Below are 18,331 nucleotides of genomic sequence, written 5' to 3'. Positions count from 1 at the left end.
CCAGAATGCACCAGTGCTCGTCTACATACCGGCAGCAGTGATAAATCCTCTTTTATTTGCAATTAAACTCCTCCTAATAGCAGTCTAGCAGCATCGATTTCCCAGCGAACGCTCCTTCTACAGCGAGCGACTCTGTGAACACAGGAAACAGGGAAATTTCACAGAACGCTTCCTTCAGATCCACTTTAGAAACACATTAACACACACTCACATGTTGGGTTTTCATGTTTTATGGGGACTTTCCATAGACATAATGATTTTTATACTGTACAAACTGTATATTCTCTCCAATAACCCTAACCTAACCCTAACCCTAACCATCACAGAAAACTTTCTGCATTTTTACATTTTCAATATAACTTATTCTGTATGATTTATAAACTTGTTTCCTCGTGGATTCCTCATCAATTTAGGTCCACACGGTGAGTCAGTGCGCATTGGGAACACTCCACCGGGATAGAAAAACATGTACACTCTCTCTCACACACACATACACACACACACTCAAACATTCCACACTCTCTCTCTCTCACACACACTCTTACACACTCTCTCTCTCTCTCTCACACACACAGACTCAAACACACACACAGGTTTGTTTTGCTATCTGCGTAATGGTTTTTATACTGTACAAACTGTACATTCTCTCCCCCTACACTACCCCTAAACCTACCCATCACAGAAAACATTCTGCATTTTTACATTTTTAATAAAACATTGTTTAGTATGTTTTTAAAGCTATTTTAAATATGAGGACTCATGAAATGTCCTCACATTTCATGTTTACGTCGTACCAGTGTAATACCCATGACATTATACAAATTTGTGTCCTCATAAATCATGAAAACAAACTCAAACACACACACTCATGCACACACATACAAATACACTTTCTCTCTCACACACACACACACACACACACACACACACACACACACACACACACACACACTCTCTCTCTCTCTCTCTCTCTCTCTCTCTCACACACACACACTTGAGTAGGTTTTTTTCCCGTCAAGAAAATCTCAATTCCAAAAGTTTTAATACAATGGAAAAAGTTGGTGAAGGATTTGAAAGAGAGATTGTCCAGTGTTATTTTATATCATTGAGAAACTATTATAGTTTTTAGTAATACTTTGTTTTTTTCCCTTTTCATTTTAATTTTAGTTAAAAAAGTTTTAGTAATTTTATTGTGTTTCTGTCATTTTTTTGTTTTTTATTAGCCCAAATAGTTTTTTTAAAATTAATTTTAGTTTTAGTTATTTCAGTATATCACGTGAAATTAAAATAAGAAATGTTGCTGAAATAAAATAAGTTTAAGTTTTTATATCTTATTTGATTAGTTTCAGGTTTAGTTAACTAAGAAACCTGTTGCTGAGAACAGAGATTTCACTCAGTTACTAGTAAATTTCACAAATAATTACAAAGAAACACAATGAATTAAACATGAAATTTTGAAGTATAAAGACTGAAATAGTATTTTCTGGTAAAATGTACTTCTAAAATCTTTATTTATAACTTTGAAAAATCATTTTTGACTGTAACTTGGTATAGTTTCAGCTAGTAATACCGTGAAACTCGATTACCATATTCATATTCACATAATAATATTTAGATGGTATATGTCCAAAAAAAAAGGTACCAATACCAAGCACCACAATAATACCACAGTATTCTTTGTGAGCTTCACACTCAGAATAAATAAAGTCTACCTGTTGCTTTTACCACTAAAAAATACCACAGTAATGTAGCCTACTAAACACCATGTACCATGTTATTACCGTTATTCTACCGCGGTACAGAATGAAGATGGAAGGCCTTAGTCATAACTGTGAATACAAAGACAAATAACAATTATCAAGGTAATTTGGATTTGATACTTCATTAAGCACAATTTCGGGGTTGTTGATCACGAGCCGTTGCTCTGCATGGAGTCGCCGTGGCAACTGTAAGACAGACAGGAAGTATATGTTCATGTGCTAATTAACACAGCTGGTGATTCAGTCAGTAACATGGACTCTCAGTGGCGAAACACATACGACTCATTAATCAAACAGTTTGATAAAGTTTTACGAGAGTGATCGGTCTGGACCCAGCGAACAGGGAATGTTCTCAGAACCCTGGCTAGCATTCTCTCAAAGTTATGAGCAAACATTAATAGAACGTTCGGTCAGGGTTATCTGGGTTCTCAAAAGGTTAGCACAAAAACATTAAACATTTTAAAAAAAATAAACATTAAAAAAAAACCTGGATGTTGTAAACGTTCAGAAATAATGTTTTCATAAGGGGAACGTTAGCAAAACGTTCTTAGAACATATATTTGTTAGCTGTGGAATTACTTATGTGGCATGTAACCGTGTAACAGGCAGGATAATATACATCCAGCCGGTTGTTATTGCAAAAATAAACCCCTTACATATACACAGTATGATTAGTATGAACGCAACAGCAGAAGCAGCCATCAGGTGGCGCTGCAGCTCAACGATCACAGCAGATTTGTGTCTGAAATCACACATACAGGGATTAAGTCTTCAGTTCTGAGAGTTTGCTTGAAAGAAAAGGCAAGAGTTGACTAATAAATAAGCGAGAGAGATGCTCTCTGAGACGGTTACATAACATCACGGTGTAGGAGGAGATCGAAGAAAGAGAAGTTCAGACGGCCACCTGTGCACAATGAACCTAATATAAAAGTCCACTAAATATAGTAGACAGGCACTAGTACTGTAGCTCATTTCTGGTTCATTCTATATTCGATTTATTTAGGGGGTTTGATGGAAAACTTAAAGGGATAGTTCAGCCCAAAAAATTACTATGGAAGTCAATGGTGCCCCACAACTGTTTGGTTACCTACAGCTTTAAAAATATCTTCTTTTGTGTACAGCAGAAGAAAGAAATTCATACAGATTTGGAACAACTTGATGGTGAGTAAATGATGACAGAAATTCCATTTTTTGGGTGAACTTTCCCTTTAAGCGTCAACATAAAATGGCATCCGCAACCAATTTTACCGCCAAAATATGAGGCGTTTTCAAGTGAAATATTCGACGAGGAATTACATACAACGACTAAACCGCTGGTTATACATTAACAAACAGCCCACACACAACCTGTGGTTAGAGGTGGAGCAAGTAATTACATTTTGATGAAAGATTATGTAGAGGAGTGAATCGCTCACAATCGGGAACATGTATTAAGACATTAAACACCGTTAATTTAGATTTCATGTTGACTTGAAGACTCGGTTGACTTGTTTATCGCGATTCTTCCCGGGTTCCTCCCGTCATATCGAGCACGTTCACCGTCTTGACAAAGATAAAACGAAACGAGCTGTTTGATATTCACAGGACGTCAGTGAAAAGCTCCGAGAGTGAGCGCGCGGCTGACGGCGCCATTAAACTTTATCAGTAAGTTGTGCAGCACCTGAATAATTGATTTCTTTGTGTTGTGACAGTGACAAAGGTCTGAGACTCGCCGGGTGGATCAGTAATTAACAAAAGCACTTAATTAAAGAAAAGAAGAAAAAAACATTGTGACCACGAGTGTGTTCGTGATAAAATCCCTGCCAACACACACAAACCTTTGCTTCACTATTACAGTGAGGTTCTCTCAAAGACTTCCATTGTTTTTATCAGGGTAATAATATTTTCTATAGCCTTTTTTTACACTGACCCCTAAACATATATTAGATTTAAACATGATTTGACAGATTTATAACAAGTCAGTTTTCAACAGGTTTCACTAATATTAATGAGGGCATTTTTGAATAGTGCATTAGTTATTAGCTAACATGAACTAACAATATAATCAATATATTTTTCACAGCGTTTGTCAATCTTTGTTAACTTCAGTTAAAATACAACTGTTTATTTACAGAGCATTAAATAATGTTAACAAGTTTAAATGTAAAAAAAAAAAAAAAAATGTAATAAACTTTAAAACGAACAAACTAAAAGATGCAGTAGAATTATTGTTCACTGTTAGTTCATGTTAACTCTAACAAATGCTGGGTTAAAAACAACCCAAGTTGGGTTGAAAATGGACAAACCCAGTGGTTGGGTTAAATGTTTGCCCAACCTGCTGGGTAGTTTTATTTAACTCAACTATTGCTTAAAAATTACTGTATTGCTTAAAATGAACCCAAAATATGTTGGAATTTAACATTTATTAATATGTTTAATAAATGAACAGTTAAATGAATAATAATTAAACAATAAACGTTTATTAAATTGCTTATTAATAAATGTTCACCTTTTGATTATTATTGTTGCCTCTAGTAATTATGTCTGATTTTTAATTTCCAACATATTTTGGGTTCATTTTAAGCCAGCCATATAGTCATTTTTAAACAATAGTTGGGTTAAATAAAACTGACCAGCAGGTTGGTCAAACATTTAACCCAACCGCTGGGTTTGTCCATTTTCAACCCAACTTGGGTTGTTTTTAACCCAGCATTTTTATATATAAAATCAGTCAATACTTACAAATGTGACAAAATCAAACTAATCATTTGAAATAGTTTTATTTTTTGTTTTCAAACGGACTTTTTCACAACAATGCCAGATATGGATCTTTGAAGTGTTCATTTGCTAATCAATGTGCATTTTTGTTTAAGACTGTCTTCAAAAGCTAAAACACCATCATGCAGAGAGAGAGAGAGAGAGAGAGACGGCCTAAAAGAGTGAGATAATCTGGAGAGGGCGACATCTCGGCATGAGAGCGGAGTGAGACACGTCCTGCTGGAGACAGAGAGAGAGAGACAGACGTCCCTCATCTGAACAGTCCTGTTTAACACTACAAGCACACAGCAGCTGAGAATTCATTTATTTTTGCCACAACAACACAAATTCAAAGGGGCACAAAAGCAAAATGTGCGCATCAGCAGAATGATTCAAGCATCTGAAGTGTAATATTTGTTCTTTAAACAGCTAATGCGACAGCTGCGGGAATGTCGTTGAGCTGAAGGAGGGGAAACGTGGGGCTGGAGTGCAGGTAAATTCATCAGCTAGCATTTTTCCAGCGTTTTCAGAGCCCTATTAACTATACAAACCATTTGTTTCTAATTGCAATCGCAACAGTCTGAAAAATTAATGTACACATCATCATCATCATACACTCGCTCGCAGAGTCTGCACGCTGTAGTCTGAACTCTAAAGTCCGTGTTTAGTGGTGTTAGACAGGCGTTCCCATTGGTCCATAGGCATGAGTGACAGGTCCATCAGCCAATGGCTGACGCTGGATAAACTAAAGGGGAAAATCAGGCACCTCCCCTAAAATAAAATAAAAAAGGTCATGAAGAAAAACAAAACAAAAGGAAACCTAGAGGAGCTGATGCAGCCAGCGGGCAGAGACAGAGAGGTGTGTGTGTGTCTGTGTGTGTGTGTTTGCGGGATCCAGTGGTTGTGGTCAGAACCTCTCCGCTGCCGGCAGCGTCCGACTCACTTCAGTAGAGCTTTGATGGCCTCACTCTCGGCCGCCTCGAACGCACTGAGACCATCTGGACCCTTCCGTTCCTTATCAGCACCCTGGAGGAACACACACACACACACACACGATTAAACACACAGGATCAAACAATTTTTCCTGATCAATAAAACATTCACATTAGTGTGTCAGAGATGAGATTTAGACACTTACACCAGGATTATTATCATTAACTAAAACTATTAAAAACATTTTTGTTAATTAATATAAAGCTGAAATAAAATAAAATATTAATATTAGTTAAAAAAAAAAAAAGCTATAAAACAAGTCCTTCAAAGTTGGGCAGACCAAAAATATAAGTTTTACAGTCCAAGAAGAGCTACAAGATTGATATTTTGGTGGTTGATCACCCTTCGATAAATAAATAAAGCAGCACAATGGAGCGCAGAAACACTAATCTGAACAAGCCGCGGGGTGAAGCGGACTTTACGCCGCTAGTCAAAGTTCTGCTAGATTACACACGACCCAACATTTTTCAAGAAATAAAAGAGCAATTTACACTAGATTACCCTTCCACCTCCAGTGTGTCACCTGACCAATAAGAGCTGATTACAGCGTTATTGAGTAACAGAATCTCATGCATAATCTACAGGGAGCCGGACCCGCGGGGCCCTTTAACACGAGGGTAATCGAGCGGCCCGCCGCCCTTTACAGAAATATTATCCTCTACACGGATCGATGCGGTGTATTGATCGTCACTGTGGATGTGGACTGAATTATTCCTCTTTACACACAGGTCGGAGTGTGAGCGTGGACTTTACTCTGCACTGAAGTTCAGATCCGAGTGTTCAGAGCGCAAGTGTGCCGAAACTGAAGGTCGTTCTCGTGACCCGCTCGCATACAAACACCTGAGAGCGGCCTGTGGATCAACGCTCCAACAAACATCTGAAGATGGATTGATTTATTCATTCACTCTCTCCAAAGATGCAGAAAAACGCCAGTGGGCATCACACACACACGCGCACGCACGCACACACACACACACACACACACACACACACACACACACAGGTTTGTTTTTGTGAATTGTGGGGACATTCCATAGGCATAATGCTTTTTATACTGTACAAACCGTATTTTCTCCCCCCCAACACTACCCCTAACCCTACCCATCACAGGAAACATTTTTATTTTCTCACAAAAACTCATTCTGTATGATTTATAAGCCTTTTGAAAAATGGGGACATGGAGTAATGTCCTCATAAGGCACCCTCTTCTTGTAATACCTACGTCATACCCATGTCATTATACAAATTTGTGTCCCGATGTCACAAAAACGCGCACACACACACACACACACACACTCAAACACAATGATATGTCACAAAAACACACGCATGCACACACACACACAAGCCCCCCGTGTTCATTCTTCAGTTTCACATCTCTCTACGCATAATAAATGCCTGTTTATTTCAGTGTTTGTTCCCTGTGCTGTGGTCAGCGCTGCTGCATGTTGGGTAAAAGCACACAAATCCAGACACTGACTCTGTATTTTACAAATAACTGAATACAAAGAGATTACAATCATTAATACCTCAGCATTAATAATAATTTAAGTTCACTGTTGCATGTAGACATCAAAATCATGAGCTCATTAGCATACAATTTACATACCAACACCTACTGGGTGTTCAGCAACTTGGTAGGTTGTTACTCATTTCACATGCAAAGAGGTTAGCCAATCACAGAGCTCATTTACTGGTAGTAAAAACAGTTTAATTTTAGGGGTGATCATAAAAAGGTAAATTATTACTATTAAATTATGGCCAGGGTTATTATTCGTTAACTAAAACTACAACTATTAAAAACATTTCTGTTAATTGAAATAAAGCTGAAATAAAATACAAATATTAGCTGAAAAACTTAAACTAAACGAAAATTGGAAATGTTGCCTTGGCAATAACTGGAAATAAATAAAAACTAAAACTGAATTAAAAATGTTAAACCCAGGTCTTGACATTAACACCCGCCAACCCGCCAACCCGCCAAATGCGGGTGGATTTCAGCTGTGGCGGGTAAGACAGCCACTCCCACTAGCCACTTTGGTGGGTTGAATATAACTTCAGCCTACAGCCTAATCAAAGGTAGCCAAGCTCATCATAGCACAAAATTACAATCCGATCACAATTCGTTATCGATTAACTTGCAGTTAGTGAAGGCGGGATAGGCGGAATCGCACTGAATGACACACAAACAAAAATAACTTATACAATTATAAAATGTATCATATTACGGTCATATTACCCACCCCTTGCCCACCCGTACCAGCTGATATACCATGTAGGCCTAGTCTTGATTTAGGTGGTCAATCTGCATTTGAATGTTTGAAAGGGTTTTAAATCTAGCTAAAATCAACTTGTTTTAAACTTTTAAATCAAGTAAAATGACTCAAAATCAAGTAATTTTAGCATGTCAAAGTCAACTTTATATATAAAATATAAAATGTAATTTCTCAAATTGTGGCCAGTGAAAATGCTGAGTGGCTAGTAACTAGCCACAGTGGCTGGTGAGCAAAAAAGTTAATGTCAAGCCCTTAAACCTAAATAGAAATGTAAAAAACAAACAAACAAACAAAAAAAAAACCCATACAATAAAATGACAAAAGCACATAATGAAATGACTAAAAAATTAAACTAAAATTAACATGAAAACTAAGAACATAAAAATAAAAGCTACTTCAAAATATAAAAACTAAAATAAAAACTAATATAACACTGACTTGATGGACTTCAGAGAAAAATAAAATAAATGTGAAGAATATTGGCCCTTAAAGAATTAAAATGAAGACGTGATCCTGATAGCTAGATAAAAGGTTTAAAATAATGTTTAAAATGTAAGTATCTGAAGTTAACTAGTAATTATGGAAGTTTTACTTCCCGTTCAGAGCATTTGACGACAGAAAAGAGGAAGTGCTCTTCTGTCAGTCATTGATTTGCTTCAGCCAAGTGACGTTTCCTCTCATCTGCTATATTTATCACCATCAGAGTGGGAAGGAAATGGAGGTGAATACAGAGATAGCAAGAAAAAAAAACATTCATCATTGCAGCCCACGTCCAGATTTGTTTGTTTGTAAACGCTCTGTCAGCTTCTCTGGCTATTTTCATGGTGAAAACCATACTTAAATTATTATAATTTAAAATAGAAACTAAACAAGATATTTAAAGGGGTACATCACTGCTGGCTTTCAATAAAACTTGGCTGCATATACAATAGAAAGGCAAAACATTTTTTGGAATCGATTAGAGAAAACAGAAAAAAGCTGTTGTCTTCCCTTTTCCCTTTTTTAGGAAAACTTCAACACCCATAATGCACTGGGCATGTTGCCATCCAAGGTCAAGCCCACCAGTCTGCTATGGATACAATTACCAGAGTCAAATACCGCCTTGCTTTAGTAGGAAATACCACAAGTAGAAATATTACAATCCAATAAAAAATAAGACGCTCTCACGTTAACACAGATCCTACCAAATCCAGTGTTCCCAAACATTTAATCCACGATCCATCAGTATATGAAAAGTGCCGGAATACAGAGATGGACTGAGATACAAACACAAATAAGAGCAGAGTTATTGAGGGAAAGTGACCATGTGTACGTGTGTTTGTTACTCGTTAAGCGACTGAGACGTTATTCAGATTCACACTGTAGTCTTGGGTGTGAATTGCATCATTCTGTGCTGTGAACCAAACACCCACAATCCTTTGAGAGGAAGAATTCAAAGGGAAACAGAAATGGACAATCCAAAAAGCTGCAGATTTACATCCACAATCAAACACATTAATGAGAGCTAAAATATGTCCGACAACAGATAGTTCATATCAAATTAATGATATAAAAATAATTTTTAGTTAATGGAGTGATGAACTTTATAGGAAAATTAACAATAACAATCTAAAGGATTTGTTCACTTCAGAATTACAATTTCCTGATAAGCTTCAAAGGACTCTCCCAGACGAGGAATAAGAATCTTATCTAGAGAAACCATCGGCCATTTTCTAAAAAAATAAAATAAAAAATTGATTTCTGCCTACGTCACGCGTGACCTTTCCAATGTGATTACGTAACGTGTGGCAGATCACAGAGCAGTGCAAGACGAGCATTTGTGATTAAAAAGTATATAATTTTTATTTTTTTTTAGAAAATGGCCGATGGTTTCTCTAGATAAGACTCTTATTCCTCGTCTGGGATCATGTAGAGCTCTTTGAAGCTGCACTGAAACTGACATTTGGACCTTCAACCCGTTGAACCCCAGTGAAGTCCACTATATGGAGAAAAATCCTGGAGTGTTTTCATCAAAAACCTTCATTTGTTTTCCACTGAAGAAAGAAAGACATGAACATCTTGGGGATGAGTAAATTATAAGGAAATTTTAATTCTGAAGTGAACTAATCCTTTAATCATGAGAATATTTTATATTAAGATATTAATTTAATACATAAAAAATAAGGTAATACTTAAAAGGTCCTACTAGTTAATGTTGATTAATGCATTAACTAACAATAAGCAACACACTGTAGTCTTGAGATTTCTTCCGGAAACGAACACGTCACAATGTTCCTCATTTAAATAATTCATACGCAGAATAAAGGGGCGGGGCCTGGTTCAGTTAGTAGTGTGTTGAAACTGGTGGTTATGGTAAGGGGCGGGACATTTCCAAACATGCTCAAAGCGCTTGACCAATCACAACACTGCTCCAGCCGACCAATCAAAGCACATTGTGCTTTTCAGAAGGCGGGGCTTCATAGAGACAGGAACTGAATAGAGCGTTACTGACAGATTGGAAAGTGAGGAGCTGCAACAATGCAGAATATGAGGAAAATAATGAACAGTCAAGCATGAAAACCTGTTCTAGTAGAGCCCAAAAACAACATCAAGACATTGTAAAAGAACATAACAGGTCCTCTTTAAACAATGGGACAAATAAACATTATGTTACACCCCAACTTCTTGTTTCAGGAAGTGATCCGATGGGGATTTGATCGAGGTCGAGAATAACCTGGAATGTTCCTGTGCAACAGCCATCCGAGCGGCCTGGAGGAAACACACTGAGAGCGAGTGTGAGGAGATGAAGGGCCCTCAAACGGGCTCCTGTGGGACATCAGCGCACATGTGTGTGTGTGTGTGTTGTGTGTTGTGTAATCTCAGAAGGGATCTCTCTCTAAAGAATGTGCAGTGCTGTGCAGAGGGCCAGTGCAGCCTGACATAACTGCATTATATAACCCCGTCTGACCCTGCGGATGTCACTGTTTACAGCCCCCGTTCAGACGCTTTCAGTTTTAAAACCCACAAACAAAAAGCTCTTTCTCTGACTAGAGCTGGACGCTGCCACATTATACATGACACAACAGTAGAAATGTGCCAGCCAGCAGAGATCATGACCAGTTATACTGAGCTCGACACATGAAAACACGTGTAAAGTGAACATTCAGAGCAGAGCGAGTCCTAAAGACGCCAAGGCGAGGAGTTTACAGATGCTGAGGGACATTAAACAACTTGTCACAATAATATAGATGTGCGTCAACGACTATTGTTTTATTTTATTTTATTCAATTATAATTCCAAATAAGTAAGATATAATTAAATATTTTACTTTATTTAGCTTGTTTACATCAGAGTGCGCATGCCTCTTTGACGCAGCGGTTTTGTACATTTTAACCGGTTGATGGGAAAAGTATACTTAAATAATTATTCACGGTATTTTAAAATGTGTCCACGATAACAATATCATGCATTTTCATAATTATGATATATCATACGGCACTGTCTAATACCATTATTGTAATTTAGTTAAATTACAGATGCTCAACATTAAACAACTTTTTGCATGAATATGAATTTCAACTCGTCTGTAAATTGGCTATTTTTCAAATATCTCATCCAATCAGACTTGAGTTTGGACTTACCTCTTTATATATTAATTATTAAGTTATAATTGGTCAGAATTGCGAGTTTATATCTCACAATTAGGCCTGGGCGATAAAATGGTATCGATATTTATCGACGGTACGTCTTAATCGATAACGATAGAAAAAATGTTAGATATGACTCTCGATATAGTTTCACTTAAATGACGCGCTACGAGTGACAGCAAACAAGCTGCTGTGGAGTTCAGTAGCGCAATCGCCACGTGAGATCAGATCACACAAACACATGAAAATGAGTGCTGTACCTGCCGGTGACGAGGAGATTGTGAATAAAAAAGGACATGTCAGCTCGTCAGTGTGGCAGTTTCATGGTTTCCTTACGTCTTACAGTTGATCTATTTCAAAGTTCGTCTTGAGAGCAGTTGTCATGTCGGTATTAACAGCTGATAAGATAAAACTTTATAGTTCAGATAAAACTAAAGTCTATGTTATCGATCAAAATAGAGCAAATCAGCTTTTGAAAGAAACTTGAACGCGCTGAAAATGTCGCATTTATTGATTACATTGTTTCACCACCAGGTGGCGATAGGTGACTTAAAATTTTAAAATAGACTGCAGCAATTAATATTTTGTCAGAACCTCTAGTAAATTACGTTATTTCATTTAGTTGACATTCAGAATTGTGATCTCGGTTTGAAACACAAAAAAGTTTCTCAATTTATCCAGAATTGTGCAGCTCTAAGTTTCTTTAACACTTATTTATTTAATCTTCATATAAAATATAAAAAAGATTTGTTTACATTTTATTTCGCTTTGTTTTTTAAAATTATTTGTGGTTTGCCTTAATTAAAAATGCATTGGTTAAATTCAAACATTTTTTCTACCAAAATTTTTTCAATAATTATCGATACCAATCAATATGAAACATATCGTGATCATTTTTTTAGCTGTATCGCCCAGCCCTACTCACAATTATCATATTATGCTATTTTAAACCTTTTAATTATATAATTCAGGAGTCTTTTGTTTTGAACTCAAGCGTTTCATAATGTTAAGCTGTTTTTGTTCATTGGATTATCCCAAAATTATGGAAGCTTGTTTTCGCCACTGAATAAAAAATAAAAAAGGTATAATTGCGACTTTTTATCTCACAATTCTGACTTTTTTCAGAAAAATTCAGAATTGCATGATATAAACTCGCTATTTCAAGTTATAAAGTTCAAGTTTCTCGCAATTCTGACTTTTTTTCCTCGCAATTTTGATATAAACTCACAATTCTGACTTTTTTCTCTTCAGAATTTGACTTTGTAACTCGCCATTGTGAGTTTATATCTCAGAATCGCTAAGAAAAGACAGAATTGCAAGAAAGTCAGAATTGCGAATTTATATCTCACAATTGAAAAAAAAAAAACAGAATTGCGAGAAAAAAAGTCAGAATTGCGAGAAAAAAAGTCAGAATTGTGAGATAAAAAGTCTCCTTACCTTTTTTATTTAGTGGCAGAAACAAGCTTCCAAACAAAATAGATATAATGATTTTTTTGTTGAATTTCCAGTGAAAAAAGAAAAAAACGACATTATGATATATAGTTATTGTTGTATATTATTATCACGCTGTGATATAAGATTTTGGTCATGCTAAAACACACCAAAAGCGTGAGGATGTGCGAACGCATCAGTACCTTTTCTAGAAGAATCTTGACGCAGCTCATGTGACCCTCATAAGTGGCGGACAGCAGAGGGGTGATGCCGTGTTTATCTGGAGCCTGTCAGGAAAGAAACACCAGAATTCACACATGCTGCGACCGGAGAGGAACATGGGTGTAATTATCGTTAAAATCACCATCTCTGAAGCGCACTATGAATTAGACAGAGAGAGATGCATGCTGGGTTATCAGGAGGCTTCAGAAGTCTCTTATCTTCCTCCGTTCGCAGGGAAACCTGTCTCTATCTGTACTGAGAGAGCAGCGCTGATGGACACATGAGTGGTCATGATGGGACAGAGATGAACCCATAGAGATCTGGACACGTTCTGAAGGAGGTGCCAGCGCTGCTTTTTTTCAAATCACGGCTATTATAGTGAGCTGGAACTAAAATGTTAACTGAAATAAAATAAAATTATTTAAAAAAAAAAAAATCTTTCAGCTAGTTGCCAAGGCAACATTTTATTTTCATTTCATCTTATTTTATTTTAGCTTGACCTGATGTACTAAAACAAAAATAATTTTTTTTAAAATTATTAAAAGAAAAAAAAATAAATAAATAAAATGACAAAAACACAACAAAATTACTAAAACTAACAAATTAAAAAGAAATCTGAAAATATAAAAATATTCTCTAATCAGTGTTGTTTTAGTTTTATATTAATATTTTGAATTAGCTTTTATTTTTATATTTTTAGTTATGTTAATTTTAGTTTAATTTAGTCTAATTTTTAGTCATTTCGCTGTGCTTTTGTCATTTTATTATTATTATTATTATTATTATTTACATTATATATTTATTATATTATTATTTTTTTAAATATTGCTATTTACTTTTAATTTATTTTTATTTCAGTTTTTGTTTTTATTAATTTCCAGTTAATAATTTTAGTGCTTCAACTTAAACTTATTTCAGTTTATTTCCAATGATTTTAATTTAGTTTATATTTATAAACTAATATTTTTATTATAAATTATATTATATTATATTATAAATTTAATATTTATTTAATACTTTTTTTATTTTAGCTTTATTTCAATAAACAGAAATGTTTTAAATAGTTTTAGTTAATATGATAATCCTAAATCTAATCAAAATGATCATAAAAATGATAATATTAAAATAACTTGTTCAAATCTCTTACTATGTTCTTGCTAAGTAAAAAAGTTTGTTAGAGCGTAATTTACAATGCAACACAAGTGTTATTATTAATCAATATGGTAATCATGCAGAATAATGATATATACAGAATTAAATCAAAGTATTATGATATTGAAATGTGATCAAACGGTGCAGCAATAGTGTCATTTTATAACATACAGATTTATGAACTACCGTATAAAAATTTGTGGGCTTTTTAATTTAATTTAGTTTCTTCTGCTCACAAGGTTGAATTTAATTGAACAAAATTACAGTAAAAACAGGAAGACTGTGAAATATTATTACGAATTACAATAACCGATTTTTATTTGAATATTGTAATTTAGCAGAAGTCAGCATGCTTATGTTTGGCGAATCGTAGCCTGACTGCGTTTGATGGTATCAGACTAATATCTGCCCCTGTGACTCCACACGTTAAACATTTACATACTGGAGCAGATATTAATCTAAACACACAGAGCTGAGGTGTGTGTGTGTGTGTGTGTGTGTGTGTGTGTGTGTGTGTGTGTGTGTGTGTGTGTGTGCTGGAGAATGACAGAAGGACAGTTACGTTCACATCGGCTCCTTTAGACAGCAGAAACTCCAGCATGTCGGCGTGACCGCAGTCTGCAGCGTAGTGAAGCGGCTTCCTGCCTCCCTCCAGAGTCCGGTTCACATCCTCCGCCTGCACACACCACAGATTAGAGATTAGAAATAATTATTATAATTATATAATATTATCTATTATATAATAACTTTAATACTATGATTTAGGATACTTTATTTATCATACATATAATAATATTTGATATTAAGTATTATATTATTCAATATATATTTTAAAAGTTTGTTATTATTATAATCATTAAATAAATATTGAATTATTAAATCATATTACGTTTAATATTGTTTTAATATAAATTATATAACTATAAATATAATTATCATATATTATATAATCCATAATAAGTAATAAAAATAATATAAACTATTAGGATATTTTAATCATTATAAACATAATATTTAATATTAAATATTATTCAATATAGTTTTAATAATTGGTTATTATTTATTATTAAATAAATATTTAATTACTAAATATAAAATTATATACCTTAGAAATATAATTATTATATAATAATCACATTATTATTATTATTATATTATATGGGCATAAAAATAATAATAATAATAATAATATTATTAAATATTAGGATACTTTAATAATTATAAGTATAATAATTTAATATCAAATATTATATTATTTAATATATATTTTAAATAGTTTGCTATTATTGTTATTAAATAAATATTTAATTAATCAATCATATTACGTTTAACAGGATTTTAATATAAATTATATAACAAATATAATTATTATAGAATTATCACATATTATAATACATAATATAATTATTATTATATTATATGAGCATAGCAATCATAAAAAATATTAGGATACTTTAATCAATATACATGTAATAATATGTAATTAAATATTATTTGATATATATTTTTAATAGCTTATTATTTAGTGATAATAACATTTGCTTTTAAATAAATATTTAATTATTAAATCATTACATTTAATGATTTTAATATAAAAATATGTAAATATATAAATTATAAATATATGTATACATATAAAATAATTATCAGATATTATATAATGCATAATATTATTATTATTATTATATTATATGAACATAATAATAATAATATATAATACTTATATAGAAATCAATATAAACATTATTTTAATAATATATTTAGGAGTCTTTTGTTTGAAGCTGTTTTTGTAATGTTTCATTTACTGGATTTTCCCAATATAGACAAACACAAGGTTATTTCATCTATAAAATCACCTGATCATCTGAACGCATCTATTAGTCAGGTGATGTTTATTTCTTGAAAACAAATGTATTTCTAATATAAGCACTTCTTTTATGTTTTCACCACCTCAATATCAGCTGGTGTTTCAGGAGCAGAGCTTGACACTTCTGCACTAGTGGAACGATGACTTACTTATTAAAATAACGATTTAATAAACATTTGTGCCCTTAATATCTTCACTTTATAATAATCACTCCACTATGTGCTGTATCTAAACACCAACAGCGTGATCTGTGACACTCTTCACAATGAAACACAACCGTTACTGCTTCAGTCTGAAAACACTGAGCATCATGTGAACTAGCTGTAAGTGTGAAATGAGGTAAACCACTGCGCTAAACATATCACAACCACGTAGTAACACAAAACACCCCTTAATAAACAAATTATGAAAAACTGAACTCCACATCTTCAGCACTGACCGGATTCACCTTAGATGGTCTAATAATGCTGTAAATTGACAAAAGACGAGATATTCTGAGGCTGAAAGTGAAGAGAACCAAACCACATGCTCTCCATACAGGTGCTGGAATTTAAAGCACCTGCGGTTTCCTGCCCACATCCTCAAACCACACACAGACACACACACACACACTCCCAATATATCCGAGGAGGAGGAACTCATTTCAGCACACACACTCCTCTGAGGTCCGTTTCTGTGCGTGTGTGAAGAGTGTATATAGTTACACAAGGAGGTGATGTGATATTGTGACACAGGATACACACATAACAGATGACTGTGTGTGTGTGTGTGTGTGTGTGAGAGGTCACCAGCTGAACGTCTTTAAACCATTAACACAACCATAGTACTGAACAAACCCATTCTGGTAATACCATGGTACTGAATGATTACTGTATACTGAGGGATTCACTTGATACTTAGAAAAATATGCCAGGAAAACCAGTGTATTATCATCAGAAAAAAACACTGTATCATCTACTGTTTTGTCGTTATTTTATAATAAACTATTTCTGTCAATAAGAAGCTCTTAAATGACTTTCCTTTTCGGCTGACATCATCAGTCCCTATTTTCCTATTTAGCTCTTTTAAAGTATTAAATAATACTTTAAAAGAGCTAAAAAAATAAAACACTAGTCACCTAATAAAAACATCATGTTACTTAAATACTACAAACTAACAATAAACAACTTGAGCTGTTTTACTGAACCATACCCGCTTTAAATAGGAAATCTTCTAGAAAACATCCACCTGTTGCTTTTACTGCTAAGTACCATAGTATTACCATGATTTCTGGAACATAACATGGTAACATGTTTCTGTACCATAGTAATACAATTTTACATACTATGTATGTGACTATTGTAATCATTCAGGGCCATCGTTTAGATCAAATACCATAGTACCATCACAGTAGTGTTTTGTAAGGACCTATAGACCTTCACGAGCTGTCAGACCTGTTTGTCCTCGTTTGTGAATGTATGTGAAGAGGTGAAACGAGTGTGTGTTTCTCACCTTAACCAGGAGAGTCTTCACCTCATCCAGATCTCCGTTTTTCAGGGCCCACATCAACTCCTTATCCCCCATTTCACCTGAAACACACACACACACAGACACACACACAGTATTATAGGCCTGCGCTCCTAAACTGGCTCGCGCCTGCGCTGCGGATGTCATTTCATACCCCCGACTTTTTAACGGTAGTGTGAAGTGGCTCAGGGGTTCACTCACCGGATAGCGTGTGTTTTTCGGGTTTGACAGAAAGTTTGTGATAGACACTGACGGGATCCGCCTGAACTGCAGCTTCCAGAGGCACGAACTTCCGCTATCAGACTAGCGCCCAGAGACAACTTCAGAATAAGAGTCCCCGTCCGCACCCACCACCATCTCAGATCTGTCATGAAACTGTACAAGTAAGATAACAATAAAGAACTAACAAATCAATTAAAATAATAATTATCCAAATAAAATATATTAATATATATAAATAATATAGGAATAAATCAAATCTCTGTATAAACGAGGCCTTCGTCACTTCAAAATAAGAGTCACTGCAGTCGGTGTGTAATAAATCATATATAAACTTACATAAAACAGAAGCTGTTAATAAAACGTATATATTAAGAGAGATGGCAGAGATTGGAGTTATTAATATTGAGCTTCAGGAGGTCAGTTTGAAGAGCCTGTGCTCTTCATAAATCAGAGATTAAATTGATCAAAACAATAAAGAGGAGGATTTGGCATTCAGAGAAATATAATCATTAGAGGTGCTGCTGGGTTAATATCATCTAC

General features: G+C 34.6%; 1 protein-coding gene across 1 annotated transcript; it reads right to left on the bottom strand.

The window, feature by feature from the left end:
- Positions 1-4,503: 4,503 nt before the first annotated feature.
- On the bottom strand, positions 4,504-17,928 carry mtpn (myotrophin). Its single transcript, XM_051891224.1, has 5 exons — positions 17,771-17,928; positions 17,555-17,631; positions 14,759-14,872; positions 13,026-13,109; positions 4,504-5,522 (listed from the first exon to the last, which is right to left on the bottom strand). Exons 2-5 carry the CDS (start codon positions 17,624-17,626, stop codon positions 5,436-5,438), a joined length of 357 nt encoding a protein of 118 aa, XP_051747184.1. The 5' UTR covers positions 17,627-17,631; positions 17,771-17,928; the 3' UTR covers positions 4,504-5,435.
- Between the last annotated feature and the right edge of the window lie 403 nt (positions 17,929-18,331).

The sequence above is a fragment of the Ctenopharyngodon idella genome, chromosome 4 (assembly GCF_019924925.1).
Source record: "Ctenopharyngodon idella isolate HZGC_01 chromosome 4, HZGC01, whole genome shotgun sequence".
NCBI classification, from domain to species: Eukaryota; Metazoa; Chordata; class Actinopteri; order Cypriniformes; family Xenocyprididae; genus Ctenopharyngodon; species Ctenopharyngodon idella.
This window is presented reverse-complemented; position numbering and strand designations above follow the sequence as displayed.

Bases quoted from the DNA above. Each gene is read 5' to 3' on its own strand.
- mtpn (XM_051891224.1), bottom strand. From the start codon at position 17,626: ATGGGGGATAAGGAGTTGATGTGGGCCCTGAAAAACGGAGATCTGGAT. The intron at 13,110-14,758 runs GTAACTGTCCTT...CTTTCCTGACAG, and splicing joins CTAAAGGAGCCGATGTGAAC to GCTCCAGATAAACACGGCAT. The intron at 5,523-13,025 runs GTACTGATGCGT...GTGTTCCTCCAG, and splicing joins TCAAGATTCTTCTAGAAAAG to GGTGCTGATAAGGAACGGAA.